At 43.6% G+C, this 19170-nt stretch overlaps 2 protein-coding genes across 10 annotated transcripts in view; both read left to right on the top strand.

Annotated features, from left to right (window-relative positions):
- The first annotated feature begins 1147 nt into the window (after positions 1-1147).
- LOC109615267 (OX-2 membrane glycoprotein-like) lies at positions 1148-11694 on the top strand. Of its 4 annotated transcripts, XR_004575125.1 has the most exons (6): positions 1151-1587; positions 6871-7209; positions 7344-7652; positions 7727-7774; positions 7862-8732; positions 11290-11694. XR_004575125.1 is itself a non-coding variant. In XM_034289586.1 (5 exons), the coding sequence occupies exons 1-5, from the start codon at positions 1533-1535 to the stop codon at positions 8002-8004; spliced, it is 792 nt and encodes a 263-aa protein (XP_034145477.1). In that variant the 5' UTR covers positions 1148-1532; the 3' UTR covers positions 8005-8754. The 4 variants fall into 4 exon arrangements, 3 of the variants coding, with proteins under 3 accessions (XP_034145477.1, XP_028972341.2, XP_034145478.1); XM_034289586.1 differs by lacking the exon at positions 11290-11694 and having other exon boundaries at positions 1148-1587; positions 7446-7652; positions 7862-8754; XM_029116508.2 differs by lacking the exon at positions 11290-11694 and having other exon boundaries at positions 7862-8754.
- Positions 11695-12726: 1032 nt separating this feature from the next.
- LOC106024153 (OX-2 membrane glycoprotein-like) overlaps positions 12727-19170 on the top strand; it is a 100567-nt gene continuing 94123 nt past the window's right edge. For 2 of the 6 annotated variants that reach the window (XR_004575124.1, XR_004575123.1), the window contains exons 1-4: positions 12729-12892; positions 14440-14778; positions 14868-15176; positions 15802-15870. Coding sequence is in view for 4 of the 6 variants with exons in the window: in XM_034289583.1 (XP_034145474.1) it covers positions 12838-12892; positions 14440-14778; positions 14868-15176; positions 15308-15401; positions 15493-15552; positions 15802-15826 (882 nt within the window). In the remaining 2 variants the exon portion in view is untranslated. Of the gene's footprint in view, positions 12893-14439; positions 14779-14867; positions 15177-15307; positions 15402-15492; positions 15553-15801; positions 15871-19138; positions 19150-19170 lie in introns of all 6 variants that reach the window. The other 4 variants (XM_034289583.1, XM_034289582.1, XM_034289585.1 and 1 more) reach the window with 4 other exon arrangements.

The raw sequence follows: 19170 nt of genomic DNA, 5'->3' as shown, positions 1-19170 counted from the left end.
GTCCTATGTCCATAACCATGACAGGGTGGATACGATGGGGGATAAATAGATAAGTACATTTCAAATCAGTGTTGAGGAATTTCTTGAACTGATGTATTGCTGGATTCTACAAATGTATAGATAAATGCTGGAGGTGTGGACAGTGTTGTAAATGTGGGAGAGTGTATCATTGGGTCCCCTGACCAGTTTGTTAATCTGCCTGAGCTATCAGTGTAACTATCTGTTCTGTGTTCTTCCGGGTATGTGGCTAGCTGTCTTGAAAGGGTCATTTACAATGTTCCTTTAGCCCCTTGGGGGATGTAGGGGCAATTTGCCCATTTGGGACAGGATAGGTAAACACATGACAGGGGGCAGGAAGGGATAAAGGAACAAATGTTGTCTTTACAGGATGAATATACAGATTCTTACACCCACCCCTTAGAAATATTGAAGATTCTCTAGTTACCTCAGAGATCTCACTGACCTTGTATCTGTGTGTATCTCTCTATTTGCAAATAAACTGCTATTTGTGCCAAGATAATTTTGTCTCTGTGCCCATGGGCATTGGACTGGGGGGAAAAGGGGTACCTAGTATATAGGGGCCTAATATGTAGATGTAGATACATTTTTTGAATCTTGAATAAAGTGGGGAGGGCCCCCTCAGAGACCGCAGAGCCCTTAATTTTGTGCTACAGCCCTATCTGTACCTACTTCCTAAAGAGTTAGATGTGATAGAATTGCTATCACATCAGGAGCTTGTTCTTTTAATTCTGAACAAGGATCACATGGCTCTGTGTCAAATAATTCAGCTCAAATTCTTTTCATATCCTGAAATGAGATCACAACCTTCACAACTCCAACTGGTAGAAATTCTTCTGGCACAGGCTATGGAAAAAAACAATAGTGTTTTGTTCAAGACCAACTGAAGTAAAACCAAGTCAAGACCATGACAGAAGCATATTTAAGTCAAGACAGATCCAGAGGGAGGGCAAGACTGAAACAGACAAAAGCTTTCTTCCAGTGCAAGTCAAGACAAACACCAGAATAAAGGAAGTTCAGTTCAAGACTGAGTAGGAACATAAATAAAACTGGAACAGTTTTTCTATGTTAATAATTTTGATTAAATGGTTTTAATTTGGGGAACAGACATTTAGGCTCCCTTGGCTACATTCACACTGGCCACCTATTTCAGGTAAATACCTTACACATAAGTGACTAATGTGACTGCTCAAATTATAAGTATATCAGAAATGGTCTGCCTGTTTGAACACAGCCCTGATACTAGTGACAATTGACCCAACATTTAGTTCTCTTTGGTGTACAACAGTGAGGACATGATCTCCAACAGAGAACAATAAAGTGCATGTGGACGTGTAGAGACTTAGTGGTGTCAAATTTGTCTCCAAAATAAACATTCTCACCCGAAGAGTTTCTGATTGGTTTATTCAAACCCATGTCAGTTGTACAGTTATGGGAAATGATTATTCAGACACTGTTCAACCCTGACCATCTGGTAGTACAGGTAGACAGGGAAATGCACAACCATTATCACCATGGTTCAAGAATACTGCAACTACCTGTTCAACCTACTAATGATCATTTCTGAAGGTGAGCTAATCAGATTCATTTGTTTATAATATACTGCATTTGTCTGCTGTTTTATTGGCATAACATTACTAATACTATACATGAAATGATATGCTTTCACAATCATTCAAGCCTACTTATTTCACTGGATTCATAATTCAATGAATGTGGAAGATTTACATTTTCTTTATAGGGTAATGTACAGTATATACAGTATGTCAGAGAAGTGAGTACACCCCTAAGTGAAAATGTCCAAATTGGGCCCAATTAGACATTTTCCTTCCCCGGTATCATGTGATTATATTAACATGCAATGAAACTTGTGCTGGTTATAGACACTTAATAACACCTTTGTAAGTTAAAAAGGTTTGTGACCCCCACCCTTTGCCTCACAGTGGTTTGATCCACTGCCCCCCAGCTCTCAGCGGTACTACTAGTGATGGGAAGTTTGATTATTTTTACAGACTCGGATCTTTCCGTAAAAAGTTTGAATCTTTCAAGTCATTTTGTTCATTTCAGTCAGTAATGCCTACAGCCCCCCCACCCCCCTACACAAGGGCCAGATAATGTCATTTACGTCTTTTCTACTTAAGCAAACGCTTGTTCTACTCTATGATTACAATTATGTTTTTTATTACATAAAAAACAATATATTACCTTAATTACTGTAGGCCATGCAACTAATTATCTGTTACAAACATGTACTTACAATGTTACTTTCTTCATCAACTTTCCTTTGAGAACATCAAACTAACAGCTGTTGGACAGAGAGTAGGCTGCTGAGCTGGAAGCCAGCGGTTGGGGAATAACTCCACTGGCAGACGTTCAAATGAACGAAACAACCGTTCAATTCAACGATAAAACTGACTGTGTCAGTCCTTCACGTCTTTTTTACTCAGGCAAAGGCAGGGGCTCCAAGCTTGTTTTCATTAGTTTTTTTCATGACACCATTAATCAACTATGTTAATTATTATAGTCTGCGTTAAATTATCAGTTATAAACATGTCTTTATGATGTTCCTTTATGATGTTCAGTTTTTCTCTGTGAATGTACATCGAAGTTGATCGGAGAACTGAGCTGGAGGACCTGGTATGATGCAAGTGATCAAGAACTGCCACCTTAACCCCTCCAAGAACTGCCACCTTAACGTGGTGGAGGGGTTTGAGTACCCGAGTGACCCTAGGAGCTATGTTGTCTGGGGCTATATGCCCCTGGTAGGGTCTCCCAAGGCAAACAGGTCTTAGGCGACGGGTCAGACTAAGAGCGGTTCAAAACCCCTTAATGAAGAATTCAATTTTGAGTACCGTGACGTCGCCCGGTATGGCGCAGCCGGGGCCCCACCCCGGAGCCAGGCCCGGGGTTGGGGCTCGAATGCGAGCGCCTGGTGGCCGGGCCTTCCCCCATGGGGCCCGGCCGGGCTCAGCCCGAACGGGTGACGTGGGGCCGCCCTCCCGTGGGCTCACCACCCACAGGAGGGACCATAAGGGGCCGGTGCAAAGAGGATCGGGCGGCAGTCAAAGGCAGGGGCCTAGACAACCCGATCTCTGGACACGGAAACTGGCTCTAGGGACGTGGAATGTCACCTCGCTGGCGGGGAAGGAGCCTGAGTTAGTGCGTGAGGTTGAGAGGTTCCGACTAGAGGTAGTCGGGATCACCTCTACGCACGGCTTGGGCTCTGGAAACACACTCCTTGAGAGAGGATGGACTCTTCACCACTCTGGAGTTGCCCATGGTGAGAGGCGGCGGGCTGGTGTGGGTTTGCTCATAGCTCCCCAGCTCTGCCGCCATGTGTTGGAGTTTACCCCGGTGAACGAGAGGGTCGTTTCCCTGCGCCTACGGGTCGGGGATAGGTCTCTCACTGTTGTTTGTGCCTACGGGCCTAACGGCAGTGCAGAGTACCCGACCTTCTTGGAGTCTCTGGGAGGGGTGCTGGAAAGTGCTCCGACTGGGGACTCTATTGTTCTACTGGGGGACTTCAACGCCCACGTGGGCAACGACAGTGACACCTGGAGGGGCGTGATTGGGAGGAACGGCCCCCCTGATCTGAACCCGAGTGGTGTTCAGTTATTGGACTTCTGTGCTAGTCACAGTTTGTCCATAACGAACACCATGTTCAAACATAAGGGTGTCCATCAGTGCACGTGGCACCAGGACACCCTAGGCCGCAGGTCGATGATCGACTTCGTTGTCGTCTCATCTGACCTGCGGCCGTATGTCTTGGACACTCGGGTGAAGAGAGGGGCGGAGCTGTCAACTGATCACCACCTGGTGGTGAGTTGGATCCGATGGCGGGGGAGGAAGCTGGACAGACTCGGCAGGCCCAAGCGTACTGTAAGGGTCTGCTGGGAACGTCTGGCCGAGTCTCCTGTCAGAGAGATCTTTAACTCCCACCTCCGGCAGAGCTTCGACTGGATCCCGAGGGAGGTTGGAGATATTGAGTCCGAGTGGACCATGTTCTCCACCGCCATTGTCGAAGCGGCCGCTCGGAGCTGTGGCCGTAAGGTCTCCGGTGCCTGTCGAGGCGGCAATCCCCGAACCCGGTGGTGGACACCGGAAGTAAGGGATGCCGTCAAGCTGAAGAAGGAGTCCTATCAGGCCTGGTTGGCTTGTGGGACTCCTGAGGCAGCTGACGGGTACCGACAGGCCAAGCGGGCTGCAGCCCGGGTGGTTGTGGAGGCAAAAACTCGGGCCTGGGAGGAGTTCGGTGAGGCCATGGAGAAGGACTTTCGGCTGGCCTCGAAGAGATTCTGGCAAACCATCCGGCGCCTCAGGAGAGGGAAACAGTGCCCTACCAACGCTGTTTACAGTAGAGGTGGGCAGCTGTTGACCTCAACTGAGGATGTCGTCGGGCGGTGGAAGGAGTACTTCGAGGATCTCCTCAATCCCGCTGACATGTCTTCCATTGAGGAAGCAGAGGCTGAGGGCTCAGAGGTGAACTCGTCCATCACCCGGGCTGAAGTCACAGAGGTGGTCAAGAAACTCCTCGGTGGCAAGGCACCGGGGGTGGATGAGATCCGCCCTGAGTACCTCAAGTCTCTGGATGTTGTGGGGCTGTCTTGGTTGACACGCCTGTGCAACATCGCGTGGCGGTCGGGGACAGTGCCTCTGGGATGGCAGACCGGGGTGGTGGTCCCTCTTTTTAAGAAGGGGGACCGGAGGGTGTGTTCCAACTACAGGGGGATCACACTTCTCAGCCTGCCCGGGAAAGTCTATGCCAGGGTTCTGGAGAGGAGAATACGGCCGATAGTAGAACCTCGGATTCAGGAGGAACAGTGTGGTTTTCGTCCGGGCCGTGGAACACTGGACCAGCTCTATACCCTCTACGGGGTGTTGGAGGGTTCATGGGAGTTTGCCCAACCAATCCACATGTGTTTTGTGGATTTGGAGAAGGCATTCGACTGTGTCCCTCGCGGCATCTTGTGGAGGGTGCTTGGGGAATATGGGGTCCTGGGTCCTTTGCTAAGGGCTGTCAGGTCCCTATACAACCGAAGCAGGAGCTTGGTCCGCATTGCCGGCAGTAAGTCAGACTTGTTCCCAGTGCATGTTGGACTCCGGCAGGGCTGCCCTTTGTCACCGGTTCTGTTTGTAATTTTTATGGACAGAATTTCTAGGCGCAGCCAGGGGCCGGAGGGTGTCAGGTTTGGGGACCACACGATTTCGTCTCTGCTCTTTGCAGATGATGTTGTCGTGTTGGCCCCTTCTAACCAGGACCTTCAGCATGCACTGGGACGGTTTGCAGCCGAGTGTGAAGCGGTGGGGATGAGAATCAGTACCTCCAAATCCGAGGCCATGGTCCTCAGTCGGAAAAGGGTGGCTTGCCCACTTCAGGTTGGTGGAGAGTGCCTGCCTCAAGTGGAGGAGTTTAAGTATCTAGGGGTCTTGTTCACGAGTGAGGGAAGGATGGAACGGGAGATTGACAGACGGATCGGTGCAGCTTCTGCAGTAATGCAGTCGATGTATCGGTCTGTCGTGGTGAAGAAAGAGCTGAGCCGCAAGGCGAAGCTCTCGATTTACCAGTCAATCTACGTTCCTACTCTCACCTATGGTCATGAGCTTTGGGTCATGACCGAAAGGACAAGATCCCGGATACAGGCGGCCGAAATGAGTTTTCTCCGCAGGGTGGCTGGGCGATCCCTTAGAGATAGGGTGAGAAGCTCGGTCACCCGGGAGGAGCTCAGAGTAGAGCCACTGCTCCTCCACATCGAGAGGGGTCAGCTGAGGTGGCTTGGGCATCTTTTTCGGATGCCTCCGGAACGCCTTCCTGGGAAGGTGTTCCGGTCCCGTCCCACCGGGAGGAGACCCCGGGGAAGACCTAGGACACGCTGGAGGGACTATGTCTCCCGGCTGGCCTGGGAACGCCTCGGTGTCCCCCCGGAAGAGCTAGAGGAAGTGTCTGGGGAGAGGGAAGTCTGGGCATCCCTGCTTAGACTGCTGCCCCCGCGACCCGGCCCCGGATAAGCGGGAGAAGATGGATGGATGGATCATGTTGTAGAAATCCGCTGTCAAATCTTTGAATGAACGATACAATAGAACGTGTTACTAGAAATAAAGGACTTGTGAGTCCTGAGTCACTAAAAAGCATCGTTCAAAACAAACGAATCATTCACAAACTGCACATCACTAGTTGATACAGTGTATGTTCACTATTGTGTGGTTATCTGTCATAGTCTGTCATTTCGTTGGTGGCTTACTTTCAGTAAGTAGTTCAACAAAGGATATGTTAGACTTTTCTTTATTTCTACAACTCAATACAGCAAGACACATTTACACCCGTCACCAGTCTTCATTTTCACTGCATTGACTTACAGGTCACACATTGTTAGATAGTGGATATCTGACATTTGCTAGCTGGCTACAGTAACATCAACCAGTGTTTGCAGCTGTTGGAATTCGATTCAGTGAGAGAAGCTAGCAATGTAATCACACACAATAGCTCAATTTGCAGAGCTACAGTAGCCCAATGTTCACACATTCTGTAGTTGGTTACTTTAAACAATTCAAACACTAACATGTCATGTATACTTCATTGTATCCTAAAGATTCATAAAAGTGTGTTTCTACGTAAGAAAAATAATTTGTAAAATCGTAGGTAATATGTTAGTACAGTCATCCAATTTCAAAATATGTCAGTAACACACCAGAGAAACACTCCATTTCAATTCACCTGTGAGGCCCCATTCAGCCCATGATGACCTGCAACACATTGACTCACATCACTCACTTCTACATCGACACTGGGGGTTCTGGATTGATCCCAGTGTCTTTTCATCCTAAAATCCCACCTGTGTCACGGTCTTCATGCAGGTCTCTCTCAGCTGGTAGAAACACAGCAGGTAGTCATAGTAACCCTGGGAGGAGATGCTCAGTTCAGCTGCAGACTCATGGAACCCAGAGACGTCCTGCAAGTCACCTGGCAAAAAGAGACACCAGGAGGGAATGAAAATGTGGCCTCCTACAACAAACGTTTTGGTCCAAAAGTAAACCCACCTTTTAATATGAAAGTCTTGTTTCTAAATGTGGGACTACAGAACTGCTCTGTCATCATCAGAGGAGTATCAAGAGAAGATGAGAGCTGCTACAAGTGTCTGTTTAATATTTACCCAGATGGAGCTATCAGTGGAAGGACCTGCCTTCAAGTTAATGGTAAATTATGAGGGTTATTTAAGACAGGAGCAGTGTCCTTTATACTTGTTTTAAATTTCGAATATCATGAGATTTGTATTTCATCTATTGCTAAAATGTGCTCACTGTGAATCCTATTTGATGTTTTTCTATAGAGTTGTATGGACCCACACTCCTAGTTACACAAATCAATGACACCCTGCCCCTCTTCTCTGGGTTAACTCTCTCCTGCTCTGCCACGGGACGACCTGCTCCAGTAGTGGACTTGTTTCTCCCAGTACAATTGGTTTTGGAAAACTCTACTACGGACAATGTCGCCCATCCCAATGGAACTGTTACTGTCACCATAATTTCCATAGTGGCAGTTCCCAGTCTACCTTACAATGACACCATGGTTAGGTGTTTGGCATCATCCAGCTATGTCATCAGGGAGGGATCCATAAAGATTCCAACATCCTTAACTGGTGAGAAAGGTTTGTTGTTGATTAATGAAGTGTAATAACGTATCATTAATTTTAATTGGTATTTTGTCTTCTAGGATCAACTCCGCCTCCAGTCTCCAATGATGGTTGGATAAGGAGTCATGGTGTGTTGTTTTTCCAGAAAAGTAATGTTTTCCCCCATTTATCTGTGAATTTTACTGGTCTCATCTTGTCATCTTTTCTATTTACAGGGACAGTGGGTGGAGTAATGTGTTTAGTGGTTCTCATTGCTTTAATCTGCAACATAATTTGGTGGCTACGTAAGAGAAGCAACGCAGGGACAAGGTGCCCAACGCCCTGTCCACGGTTCCCTCCTGAACTGAGGATTTTTTAGGGGGGGGTCTTGACAGCACCCCCTCTACATCCGGTGTCAGCTCCAAGTGCCCGAGGAGGAGTGGCCTGAGGAGGATTGGCCACTCCTCTCCTGTCCCGACCGCCACAGCGTCCTCTACTGGCCCGGCCGCCACGGCGCCCTCGACTGGCCCGGCCTCTCCGCCTCCGTTTTTTGCAATAATATTTTAGATGAAAATATGCATAATTTCCCAATCAGTACTTTATTGTAGCCTGGGGGAGTTTAATTTGGGGAAAGACTTAATGAAGTTTTCCTGATTTACAAATAGGCTACCAGGGCTACATTCACACACACAGAACTCACTTCAGGTAAATACCTTAAAAATAAGTAACTGATGTGATTGGTCAAATTATATTAACATCAGAAAAGTTCAATACAGTCCTGACACTAGTGACCCTTGACCCAACATGTAGTTCTCCCTGGTGTACAGCAGTAATGACATGATCTCCAGCAGAGAACAATAAAGTGCATGTTGACGTGTACAGACAACTGTCAAATTTGTCTCCAAAATAAACATTCTCACCAGAAGAGTTTCTGATTGGTTTATTCAAACCCATGTCAGTTGTACAGTTATGGGAAAGGATTATTCAGACACCTATCAACCCTGACCATCTGGTAGTACAGGTAGACAGGGAAATGCACAACCATTATCACCATGGTTCAAGCATACTGCAACTACCTGTTCAACCTGCTAATGATCATTTCTAAAGGTTAGTTAATCAGATAAATTTGTGTATAATAAAAAGCATTTGTCTGCTTTTTCATTGGCATAACATTATTTATACTGTAAATGTTTTCAGTTAAATTTCTTACTTTCAGAACCATTCAAACATTCTTATTTCATTGCATTCACAATTCAATTAATGTTAAAGAATAAGCTATGTGTATGGAGTAATGTACAGTATACCTGTATTGGCATAAAGCTACAATGTGAATGTTGTAGTGAAACTCAACATTTACTCTATAGTTAAGAGATTCAATAGTGTTTGAAGAACTTGTATAAACTGTATAGAATTTTACGATTTAATCAGTGAACACATTGGGAGGAAGGAGCTGTAGGCTTGTGTCCTCATATTAATTAACAGATGCTCATACATGCTCAACTTATACTGAAAAAGGCAGTTTACTGATTCCTTCATTCATCCATTCTGCCTTCCTACTCCCTCTTCTGACCATTCTTAGTAACACCATGCATACTTTTTTGTATCCAAAAGATCCATAGAAGTGTGTTTCTACTTAAGAAAAATAAATAGCAAAATAGTAAGTAAAATGTTAGGGTAGTGATCCAATTTCAAAATATGTCAGTAACACAGTGGAGAAACATTCCATTTCAATTGTCCTGTGAGGCCCCTAATCAGCCCGTGATGACGTGAAACACATCAAATTATAACTCACTTCTACATTGACACTGAGGGTTTTGTAGAGAGTGATTTTGTAGAAAGTATTTGAATTATTTATTTGTAAAAACATCTGTCTTTAGTGTTTGTGTTGTTATGGCCCAGGATCCTAAACTGTAACATGAGAGTTTCTAGTGAAGGGGATTCTGTGGTCATTCCACCTTTAGTGAATATAGTTCATGATTAAGCTTTAGCTCATGACTTTGTCCTTTGGTCAGGAAAATATGGTAAAATGGTTCAATCAAAAATAATCTATGCTTTGGGATTGAGGATTTGGGGAAGAGCAGAAAGTAGATTTTGTCATTGGAGCCTGGTCTCCTTCAATTAACAGATCCAAACATTCTTTAACTTTGTGTTGATTTAACTTATTTTTTTATGATTCCTTCATTCCTGCCTTCTGTTTCTGACCATTCTTAGAATTACACAACTATGTCATATTTACTTTATGATACCCTAAAACTGTTTGTGTTTCTCCGTAAGAAAGATAGTTTGCATAATCGAAATATGTTACTACAGTGATCCAATTCCAAAATATGACAGTACCACAGTGAAATTACATTAATTCGTGCTGTGAGGTTCCGGCCCAGTGCATGCTAACCTGCAACGCGTTGACGCATGTCACCGACCTCTACATCGACATTGAAGGTTCTGGGCTGATCCCAGAGTGTCTTTTCATCCAAAAATCACAGCTGTGTCACTGTCTTCATTCAAGTCATTAAAACCTCCTGCAGATTCATGGAACCCAAAGACGTTCTGCAAGTCACCTGGCAAAAATAGCTTTGCAATTTGTTATAAACGTTTGTTTGTTTTATACTAAACAATATCTGAGATAAAAGAAAGCAGCACAAATGACATGCCTGATCCTTGAGGGTGGATATTTAGATTACAGTACAAGTAAAGTACAACAAAATGAAGTTAGCATCTAACCAGAAGTGCAAGTAGAGGAGGGCAGGAAATGGACAAGTATTTTTCAAGTATTAAGTATATTTATATTACAATTGGAAGGTTTTCCACAATTTTCCCCAGACCTGAACCCAATAGAAAATCTTTGGAGGGAGCTAAAAGTTCGTAGTGCCCAGCGACAGCCCCGAAACGTGAAGGATCTGGAGAAGGTCTGTATGGAGGTGTGGGCCAAAATCCCTGCTGCAGTGTGTGCAAACCTGGTCAAGAACTACAGGAAACGTATGATCTCTGTAATTGCAAATAAAGGTTTCTGTACCAAATATTAAGTTCTACTTTTCTGATGTATCAAATACTTATGTCATGCAATAAAATGCAAATGAATTACTTAAAAATCATACCATCTGCCTTCAAAACTGCCACTGTCACCCCAATCCTTAAAAAACCTGGTCTGGATCCCTCCTCCCTCAACAACTACCGCCCAACATCCAACCTCCCATTTCTGTCTAAAACCCTGGAACGCATAGTCGCCACACAACTACATACCCATCTTCATGCCAATTAGATCCCCTCCAATCTGGCTTTCGCCCCCTCCACAGCACTGAAACTGCTCTCCTCAAAGTCCTAAACGACCTCCTCACCTCTGCTGACACCAGTTCCCTCAACATCCTCATTCTCCTTGACCTGACTGCAGCCTTTGATACCATGAGCCATAACATCCTACTCACCAGACTCAAAGACCTCGATATTGATGGTACTGCACTCAGGTCGAGGAGGATGAGGATGTTGAAGGAACCGGTTTCAGCAGAGGTGAAGAGGTCGTTTAGGACTTTGAGGAGAGCGGTTTCATCTTCCTCAAACTCAACAGCGACAAAACAGAATTTCTCCTCATAGGCACCAAATCCACACTCAGCAAAACCAATAACCCCACTCTCACCATCGACGGCACCATTGTCTCCCCTCTCCCCAGGCCCGCAACCTTGGCGTTATCTTTGATTCTACCCTCTCCTTTGAGCCTCACATCCGTCAAGTCATTAAAACCTCCTTCTTTCACCTCCGCAACATCGCCAAAATCAGACCCTCTCTCACACCCCCCCTGCTGAAAGACTCATTCACACCTTCATCTCCTCGCGACTGGACTATTGCAACTCACTTCTCCTCTGCCTCAGCTCTACCAACATCAACCGACTCCAATTGGTCCAAGCAGCCCGACTCATCACCCGCTCCAAATCCTGGCACCACATCATTCCAGTCCTAAAACAACTCCACTGGCTTCCTGTCTCCCACCGGATCACCTATAAAATCCTGATCCTCACCTACAAAGCCCTCCACCATTTGGCCCCCTCATACCTCACTGACCTCCTCTCCCCGTACCAACCCTCACGGTCCCTCAGATCCTCCTCAGCTGGTCTCCTCTCCATCCAAAAATCCAACCTCTGCAGTTTTGGGGACAGAGCCTTCTCCAGGGCAGCTCCCAGGCTCTGGAACTCCCTCCCCCAAGAGATCCACACCTCTGAGTCCCTCACCATCTTCCAGTCCCACCTCAAGACACATCTCTTCACCTCTGCCTATCCGTAGCCCCACGCCTCCGTCCCTTCTCATCTGTGTCTGAATCTTGTCTTGTTTTGTTTTGTTTTTATAATCTACCTGCCCTGTAAAGTGACTTTACTATATAAATAAAATGTATTATTATTATACAATGGGATTTTCTGGATTTTTTTTTTTTTTTTTTAGATTCCGTCTCTCACAGTTGAAGAGTACCTATGATAAAAAATGTCTACATGCTTTGTAAGTGGGAAAACCTGCAAAATCAGCAGTGTATCAAATACTTGTTCTCCCCACTGTACATCATGCATCGATGACCATGCAGATTTATGTACTTTGTCTGTGTGTGTGTGAACTACATATTAATATATTCATAAAGTGTGATAATTATGCATTTATATAAAAAAAGATCACACGTACCTGTGACAATTGAAAATGTCCATTATCAGACTTTGCAAGGCAGTGTCAGAGTAGTACAAGGGAGTAGTGTGACAAGGACCTGAGAGACCTGGGGGGGGTTGTAATGGGTCAGAGTTCAGCAACAAGAAAATCAGAATTGGTCTGCCTGTATGAACACAGGCCTGATACTAGTGACCCTTGACCCAACATGTAGTTCTCTCTGGTGTACAACAGTAATGACATGATCTCCAGCAGAGAAAAATGAAGTGCATGTGGACGTGTAAAGACTACTTATTGGTGTCAAATTTAAAACAGTAATTCAATGGGAAGCCAGAGGAGGTGGTGCCAGGATGCAGGATGGCAGGTTTAGACCAGTTTTGACACAATCATGTTTAACAACCATGTAAACAGTCTTACTAGCTTAGTTCACATACCTTTGTTAGGAACCATTTCTGATTGGTTCATTCAAAATCATGTGGCTTGTACAGGTAAAGAGAGGGAAAATTACAACACCTATCAACCATAACCATGTGGCTTGTACAGGTAAAGAGAGGGAAATTCAAACATCTTCACCATGGTTCCAGCTTACTGCAACTGCCTGTTCAATCTGCTAATAATAATTTCTAAAGGTGAGCTAATCAGTATTTATTCGTAATATACTTAATTTGTCTGCATTTTTATTTGCACAACATTGCTGATATTGGTGATTGTTAGATATGATATGTTTTGCTTTCACAAATATTCAAACCGGCTTATTTTACTGCATTTATAAGTACATAAGAGATATAGTAAAGTATATGAACAGCCTATGTGTAGCTTATAGCTAAAATATTAATGCTGTAGTGAAACATGTACAGTTATAGGCTAGAGAATTGCAGTAGAGTTGTGAAATGCATGTACATATAAACTCTATAGATGACTGTGATTTGATCAGTGAACGAAGTAGGAGGAAGGAAGGCTTTTCTCCTACTATTAACAGATGCCCACATTCTGTAGTTTCTTGAACTATTCAACACATACTGAACAAGGCGGTTTACACGGCCTTTTATCAATGTTGTGTATGAACAGAAATGTTAATTAACCATGTGTGCCATCATTTCTAAGCAAAGTGTGAGACTTATCAATTTGTCCGTATACTTGAGAATGTGTGTAAATTTAAGCACACCTTTTACCAAATCTTGCATTGCTGGAGGACCTGGCACAACTTGCATTACACAAGGAGCATGTTTTAAATTAGCGTGCAGATTTCTTTTGCTGAGATCACTTGTCTTATTAGTAGATTCTCTGTAGAATCACTCTGCCCTCCTCCTCTTCCACCTATATCTCTTTTGTGGATCATAATTTTTTATTTGCATATGTATTCAAATTAAACCATTTAATTACCTGTTCTGCATTCTGGTGAGGCACAACTTACCACAGCTCTAACCTGCTCCTAAACAATATTTTTTTCTCTTATCTGTCAAGCCATTGTTGAGGGCTACAAAAAGTTTCAAAAGTTATTTCTGTTTCTGAATATTTTTTTCTTTGTCTTCTTTGATTTCTCCATGTGGGCAGACAGTCATTGGTGACATTTCTTGCAGCTTTAAAGGGAAGGTTTGTGACCATAAATGGTCATTTAGACTTCATGTGCACTAGCACAGTGTTTTAGAAAGTGTCTGATTCATCAAGGCAAAATACTGTGTAAACCAAGCATATGAGCAATTGATAAATAGGTCTACCAATTCTTTTGTACTTGCTAACAAATCCAAATTATTCTTCATCCAAGTTTATTTAGAAGCTTTTCTACGCAACATTGATAAATGAGGGCACTGGTTCCTTAATTCCTTCCTTTTGAACTCCCTCTTCTGACCATACTTAGAACTACACCAATATGTCAAGGACAATTAATTGTGTCTTAAAATTCATACAGTTGCGTTTCTTGTAAGATGGTTTGTATCATAGTAAGGAATATCTTACTGCAGTGATTCAATTCCAAAATATGACAGTATGACAGTCCCACAGTGAAATAACACGCTCTGTTTGAATTGTGCTGTGAATATGGACTGTCCGCCCAGCCCATAACATCCTGCAACACATTGACCCATGTCACTGACTTCTATACTGACACTGGGGGTTCTGGATTGATCCCAGTGTCTTTTCATCCTAAAATCCCATCTGTGTCACGGCCTTCATGCAGGGCTCTCTCAGCTGGTAGAAACACAGCAGGTCGTCATAGTAACACTGGGAGGAGATGCTCAGTTCAGCTGCAGACTCATGGAACCCAGAGACGTCCTGCAAGTCACCTGGCAAAAAGAGACACCAGGAGAGAATGAAAATGTGGCCTCCTACAACAAACGTTTTGGTCCAAAAGTTAACCCACCTTTTAATATGAAAGTCATGTTTCTATATGTGGGACTGCAGAACTGCTCTGTCATCATCAGAAGAGTGTCCAGAGAAGATGAGAGTTGCTACAAGTGTCTGTTTAATATTTACCCAGATGGCGCTATCAGTGGAAGGACCTGTCTTCAAGTTAATGGTAAAATATAAGGGTTGATTTAAGTACAGTTTCCTTTAAACTCTGTTGCTGATTTGTGCTTATTGTGAAACATTATTTCTGTTCTATAGAGCTATATGGACCCAGACTCCTATTAACACAAAACAAGGACACTCATCCCCTCTTCTCTGGGTTAACTGTCTCCTGCTCTGCCACGGGACGACCTGCTCCAGTAGTGGCCTGGGATGAATCAGTGCAATTAGCCTTGGAAAACTCAACCACGGTCAATGTCACCCATCCCAATGGAACTGTTACTGTCACCATAACTTCCACAGTGGCAGTTCCCAGCCTACCTAAAAATATCCCCCTGGTTCGGTGTGTGGTGTCATCTGGCAGTGCCATCAAGGAGGGCTCCATAAAGATTCCAACTTTCTTAGTTGGTGAGAAAGGTTTATTGTTGATGAATTCCACATAATCACCAGGAACATCTCATGCTGATTTAATGTGTTTGTCATTTCCTCCTTTTAATTGAATTGTACTGCTCTCATCTTGTCATCTTTTCTGTTTACAGGGACAGTGGTTGGTGCTTTGATGGGTTCAGTGGTTCTCATTGCTTTAATTTGCAGCATAACTTGGTGTCTGCATAAGAGATATAAAACTAGCAGGTAATATTTTCTTTCCAAGATGTAATATTTTTTTGCTTCAATGTAGTTACTATTAGAGATTCAGCTGATTTTTATCATTTTCTCTGTACAGAAATGAAACAACACAGCAAGATGTTGCTGTATGCAGAGTGTTTTTTGAACCACAAGATCGGTGTGTATTCTATCAAGAGAACGTTGAATGGCTGTGCTGTTTTTACAAAACAAATAATAAAAACAGATATACTTATTAAATTGCTCATAATTATAAAACAAAAAGCTGTTTCGTTTAGTGATGACTGCTCGCTGTATATTAAACCTAATGTCAAATTTAGTCAAAACAGTCAGGAAAGATTTCATTTGTAATTTTACCACCGACATCTATATTCTCATACATTCCAAATACTTATATATTCTCATCAAGTTCCAGTGGGGCGGCTGAGGAGTGAAGGAGTGAGGAGGATTCACCAGTCAGGTAAAAGAACCAACATTGGTACATTGAACCCTAATTCTCATATTAGTTAAATATATTTCTTTTATTGGTCTTGTTCTCCACAATCAATAGCTAGTTGCAAACAAATTCTTGTTCTGATACAGTTGTGCTCAATAGTTTGCATACCCTTGGAGAATTGGTAATATATCTACCATTTGTGAGGAAAACATGAGTGAGCAGGCAAAATGCGTCATTTACAGTATCTCACAAAAGTGAGTTTTTTGTGAGATACACCCCTAATATTTTTGTAAATATTTTGATGATATCTTTCCATGTGACAACACTGAAGAAATGACACTTTGCTACAATGTAAAGTAATGAGTGTACAGTGTGTATAACAGTATACATTTAATGTCCCCTGAAAATAACACAACATACAGCTTTTAATGTCTAAACCGCTGGCAACAAAAGTGAGTACACCCCTAAGTGAAAATGTCCAAATTGGGACCAAAGTGTCAATATTTTGTGTGGCCACCATTATTTTCCACCACTGCCTTAACCCTCTTGGGCATGGAGTTCACCAGAGCTTCACAGGTTGCCACTGGATTCCTCTTCCACTCCTTCATGACGACATCACAGAGCTGGTTGATGTTAGAGACCTTGCGCTCCTCCACCTTCCATTTGAGGATGCTCCACAGATGCTCAATAGGGTTTAGGTCTGGAGACATGCTTGGCCAGTCCATCACCTTTACCCTCTGCATCTTTAGCAAGGCAGTTGTCGTCTTGGAGGTGTGTTTGGGGTCGTTATCATGTTGCAATACTGCCCTGTGGCCCAGTCTCCTAAAAGGGAGGGGATCATGCTCTGCTTCACAGTACATGTTGGCATTCATGGTTCCCTCAATGAACTGTAGCTCCCCAGTGCCGGCAGCACTCATGCAGCCCCAGACCATGACACTCCCATCACCATGCTTGACTGTAGGCAAGACACACTTGTTTTTGTACTCCTTACCTGGTTGCCGCCACACACGCTTGACACCATCTGAACCAAATAAGTTTATCTTGTTTTCATCAGACCACAGGACATGGTTCCAGTAATCCATGTCCTTAGTCTGCTTGTCTTCAGCAAACTGTTTGCGGGCTTTCTTGTGCATCATCTTTAGAAGAGGCTTCCTTCTGTGACGACAGCCATGCAGACCAATTGGATGCAGTATGCGGCGTATGGTCTGAGTACTGACAGGCTGACCCCCCCCCACCCCTTCAACCTCTGCAGCAATGCTGGTAGCACTCATACGTCTATTTCCCAAAGACAACCTCTGGATATGACGCTGAGCACGTGCACTCAACTTCTTTGGTCGACATGGAGAGGCCTGTTCTGAGTGGAACCTGTCCTGTTAAACCGCTATATGGGCTTGACCACTGTGCTACAGCTCAGTTTCAGGGTCTTGGCAATCTTCTTATAGCCTAGGCCATCTAAATGTAGAGCAACAATTCATTTTTTTAGATCCTCAGAGAGTTCTTTGCCATGAGGTGCCATGTTGAACGTCCAGTGACCAGTATGAGGGAGTGTGAGAACGATAACACCAAATTTAACACACTTGCTCCCCATTCACACCTGAGACCTTGTAACACTAACGAGTCACATGATACCAGGTAGGGCAAATGGCTAATTGGGCCCAATTTGGACATTTTCACTTAGGGGTGTACTCACTTTTGTTGCCAGCGATTTAGACATTAATGGCTGTGTGTTGAGTTATTTTGAGGGGAACACTCACTACTTTACATTTCTATGAAAGTGTTATTTCTTCAGTGTTGTCACATGAAAAGACATAATCAGATATTGCAAAAATGTGAGGGGTGTACTCACTTTTGTGTGACACTGTATTTCTTATGGGATTCATATTCGACTGTAGGTTATAAAATAATTAAATAATCATAAAAGAAAACATGGCAGCATATGAACTGACCCCTGTTCAAAAGTCTGTATACCCTTAGTTCTTAATACTGTGTATTTCTCCTATTATAGTTGTCTATGAGGCCCCGAATTCTTGCAGATGGTATAGCTGCCCATTCGTCTTGGCAAAATGCCTCCAGGTCATGCAAAGTCTTTGGTCGTCTTGCATGAACCCCTAGTTTGAGATCTCCCCAGAGTGTCTCGATCATATTAAGGTCAGGTGACTGTGAGGGCCATTCCAGAACCTTCACCTTTTTCTGCTGTAACCACTGGAGGGTCAACATGTCCAAGAGCGTCCCCATGAAAGTCCAAGAGCATCCCATGTGCAGCTTTTGTGCGGAAGATTGCAAATTGCCAGTATTTTGTGATAACATGCTGCATTTATCTTGCCATCAGTCTTTCCATTATCTCATACACCCCCAAATCATCAGTGAGCCACCACCATGCTTCACAGTGGGGATGGTATTCTGTTCACTATAGGCCTTGTTAAACCTTCTCCAAATATAGCGCTTATGGTTGTGACCATAAAGCTCTATTTTTGTCTCATCACTCCAAATTACAGTGCGCCAGAAGCTGTGAGGCATGTCAAGGTGTTGTTGGGCATATTGTAACCAGGCTTTATTGTGGCATTGGCACAGTAAAGGCTTCTTTCTGGCAACTTGACCATGCAGCCCATTTTTGTTCACGTTTCGTTGTATTGTGCTCAGTGATGGATCTTAATCCAAACAGATTTTATGGCTTGTACAGAGACAAAGATATTAGAATGCTACACAGTTGTAGCTACAGTAATCAAGGGGGCGGGGCTTAGCGAAGGTTCCAACTCTTTATTTTAAGGCAAGTCTGACGGACTGATTATGAGCCTCATAAAACAAGGGCTGATGACTCATTATCATCAGGAATCACATTTAAAACTCAGTTGAATAAAAGTTAACTCTCCTGATGGACTAGAGGTTCTAAAATTAGCTTCATTTCCAACCCTCATTGTGCTCCTTGAAACAACCACACCTGATTTTTCCATTTCTTAATAAGTGATTGAAGAGTACTGACTGGCATTTGCAAGGCTTCGAATATATTTTTTTTCTTTTTCTGTAATAAGGCCAAACATTCAAGGGTATGTAAACTTTTGATCAGGGCCAGTTGGGTGATTTTTGTTATCATTATGATTTAAAAAGGAGCCAAACAACTACGTGATAAGAAATGGCTTCGTATGATCCCTATCCTTAAAGAAAAGACAGATTGTTTGCATGATCAGTTATCATTTCAAAATCAATGACAACATTTCACAATTTCTGCCAGGGTTTGCAAACTTATGAGCACAACTGTGTGTTACTTCTGTCATTGATGTATTGTTAACATCAACTTCCTTCACACCAACAGGTCCTTTAAAAGTGAGTTGAATTCCAACTTCA

The sequence above is a fragment of the Esox lucius genome, chromosome 22 (assembly GCF_011004845.1).
Source record: "Esox lucius isolate fEsoLuc1 chromosome 22, fEsoLuc1.pri, whole genome shotgun sequence".
In the NCBI taxonomy this organism is placed as follows: domain Eukaryota; kingdom Metazoa; phylum Chordata; class Actinopteri; order Esociformes; family Esocidae; genus Esox; species Esox lucius.
This window is presented reverse-complemented; position numbering and strand designations above follow the sequence as displayed.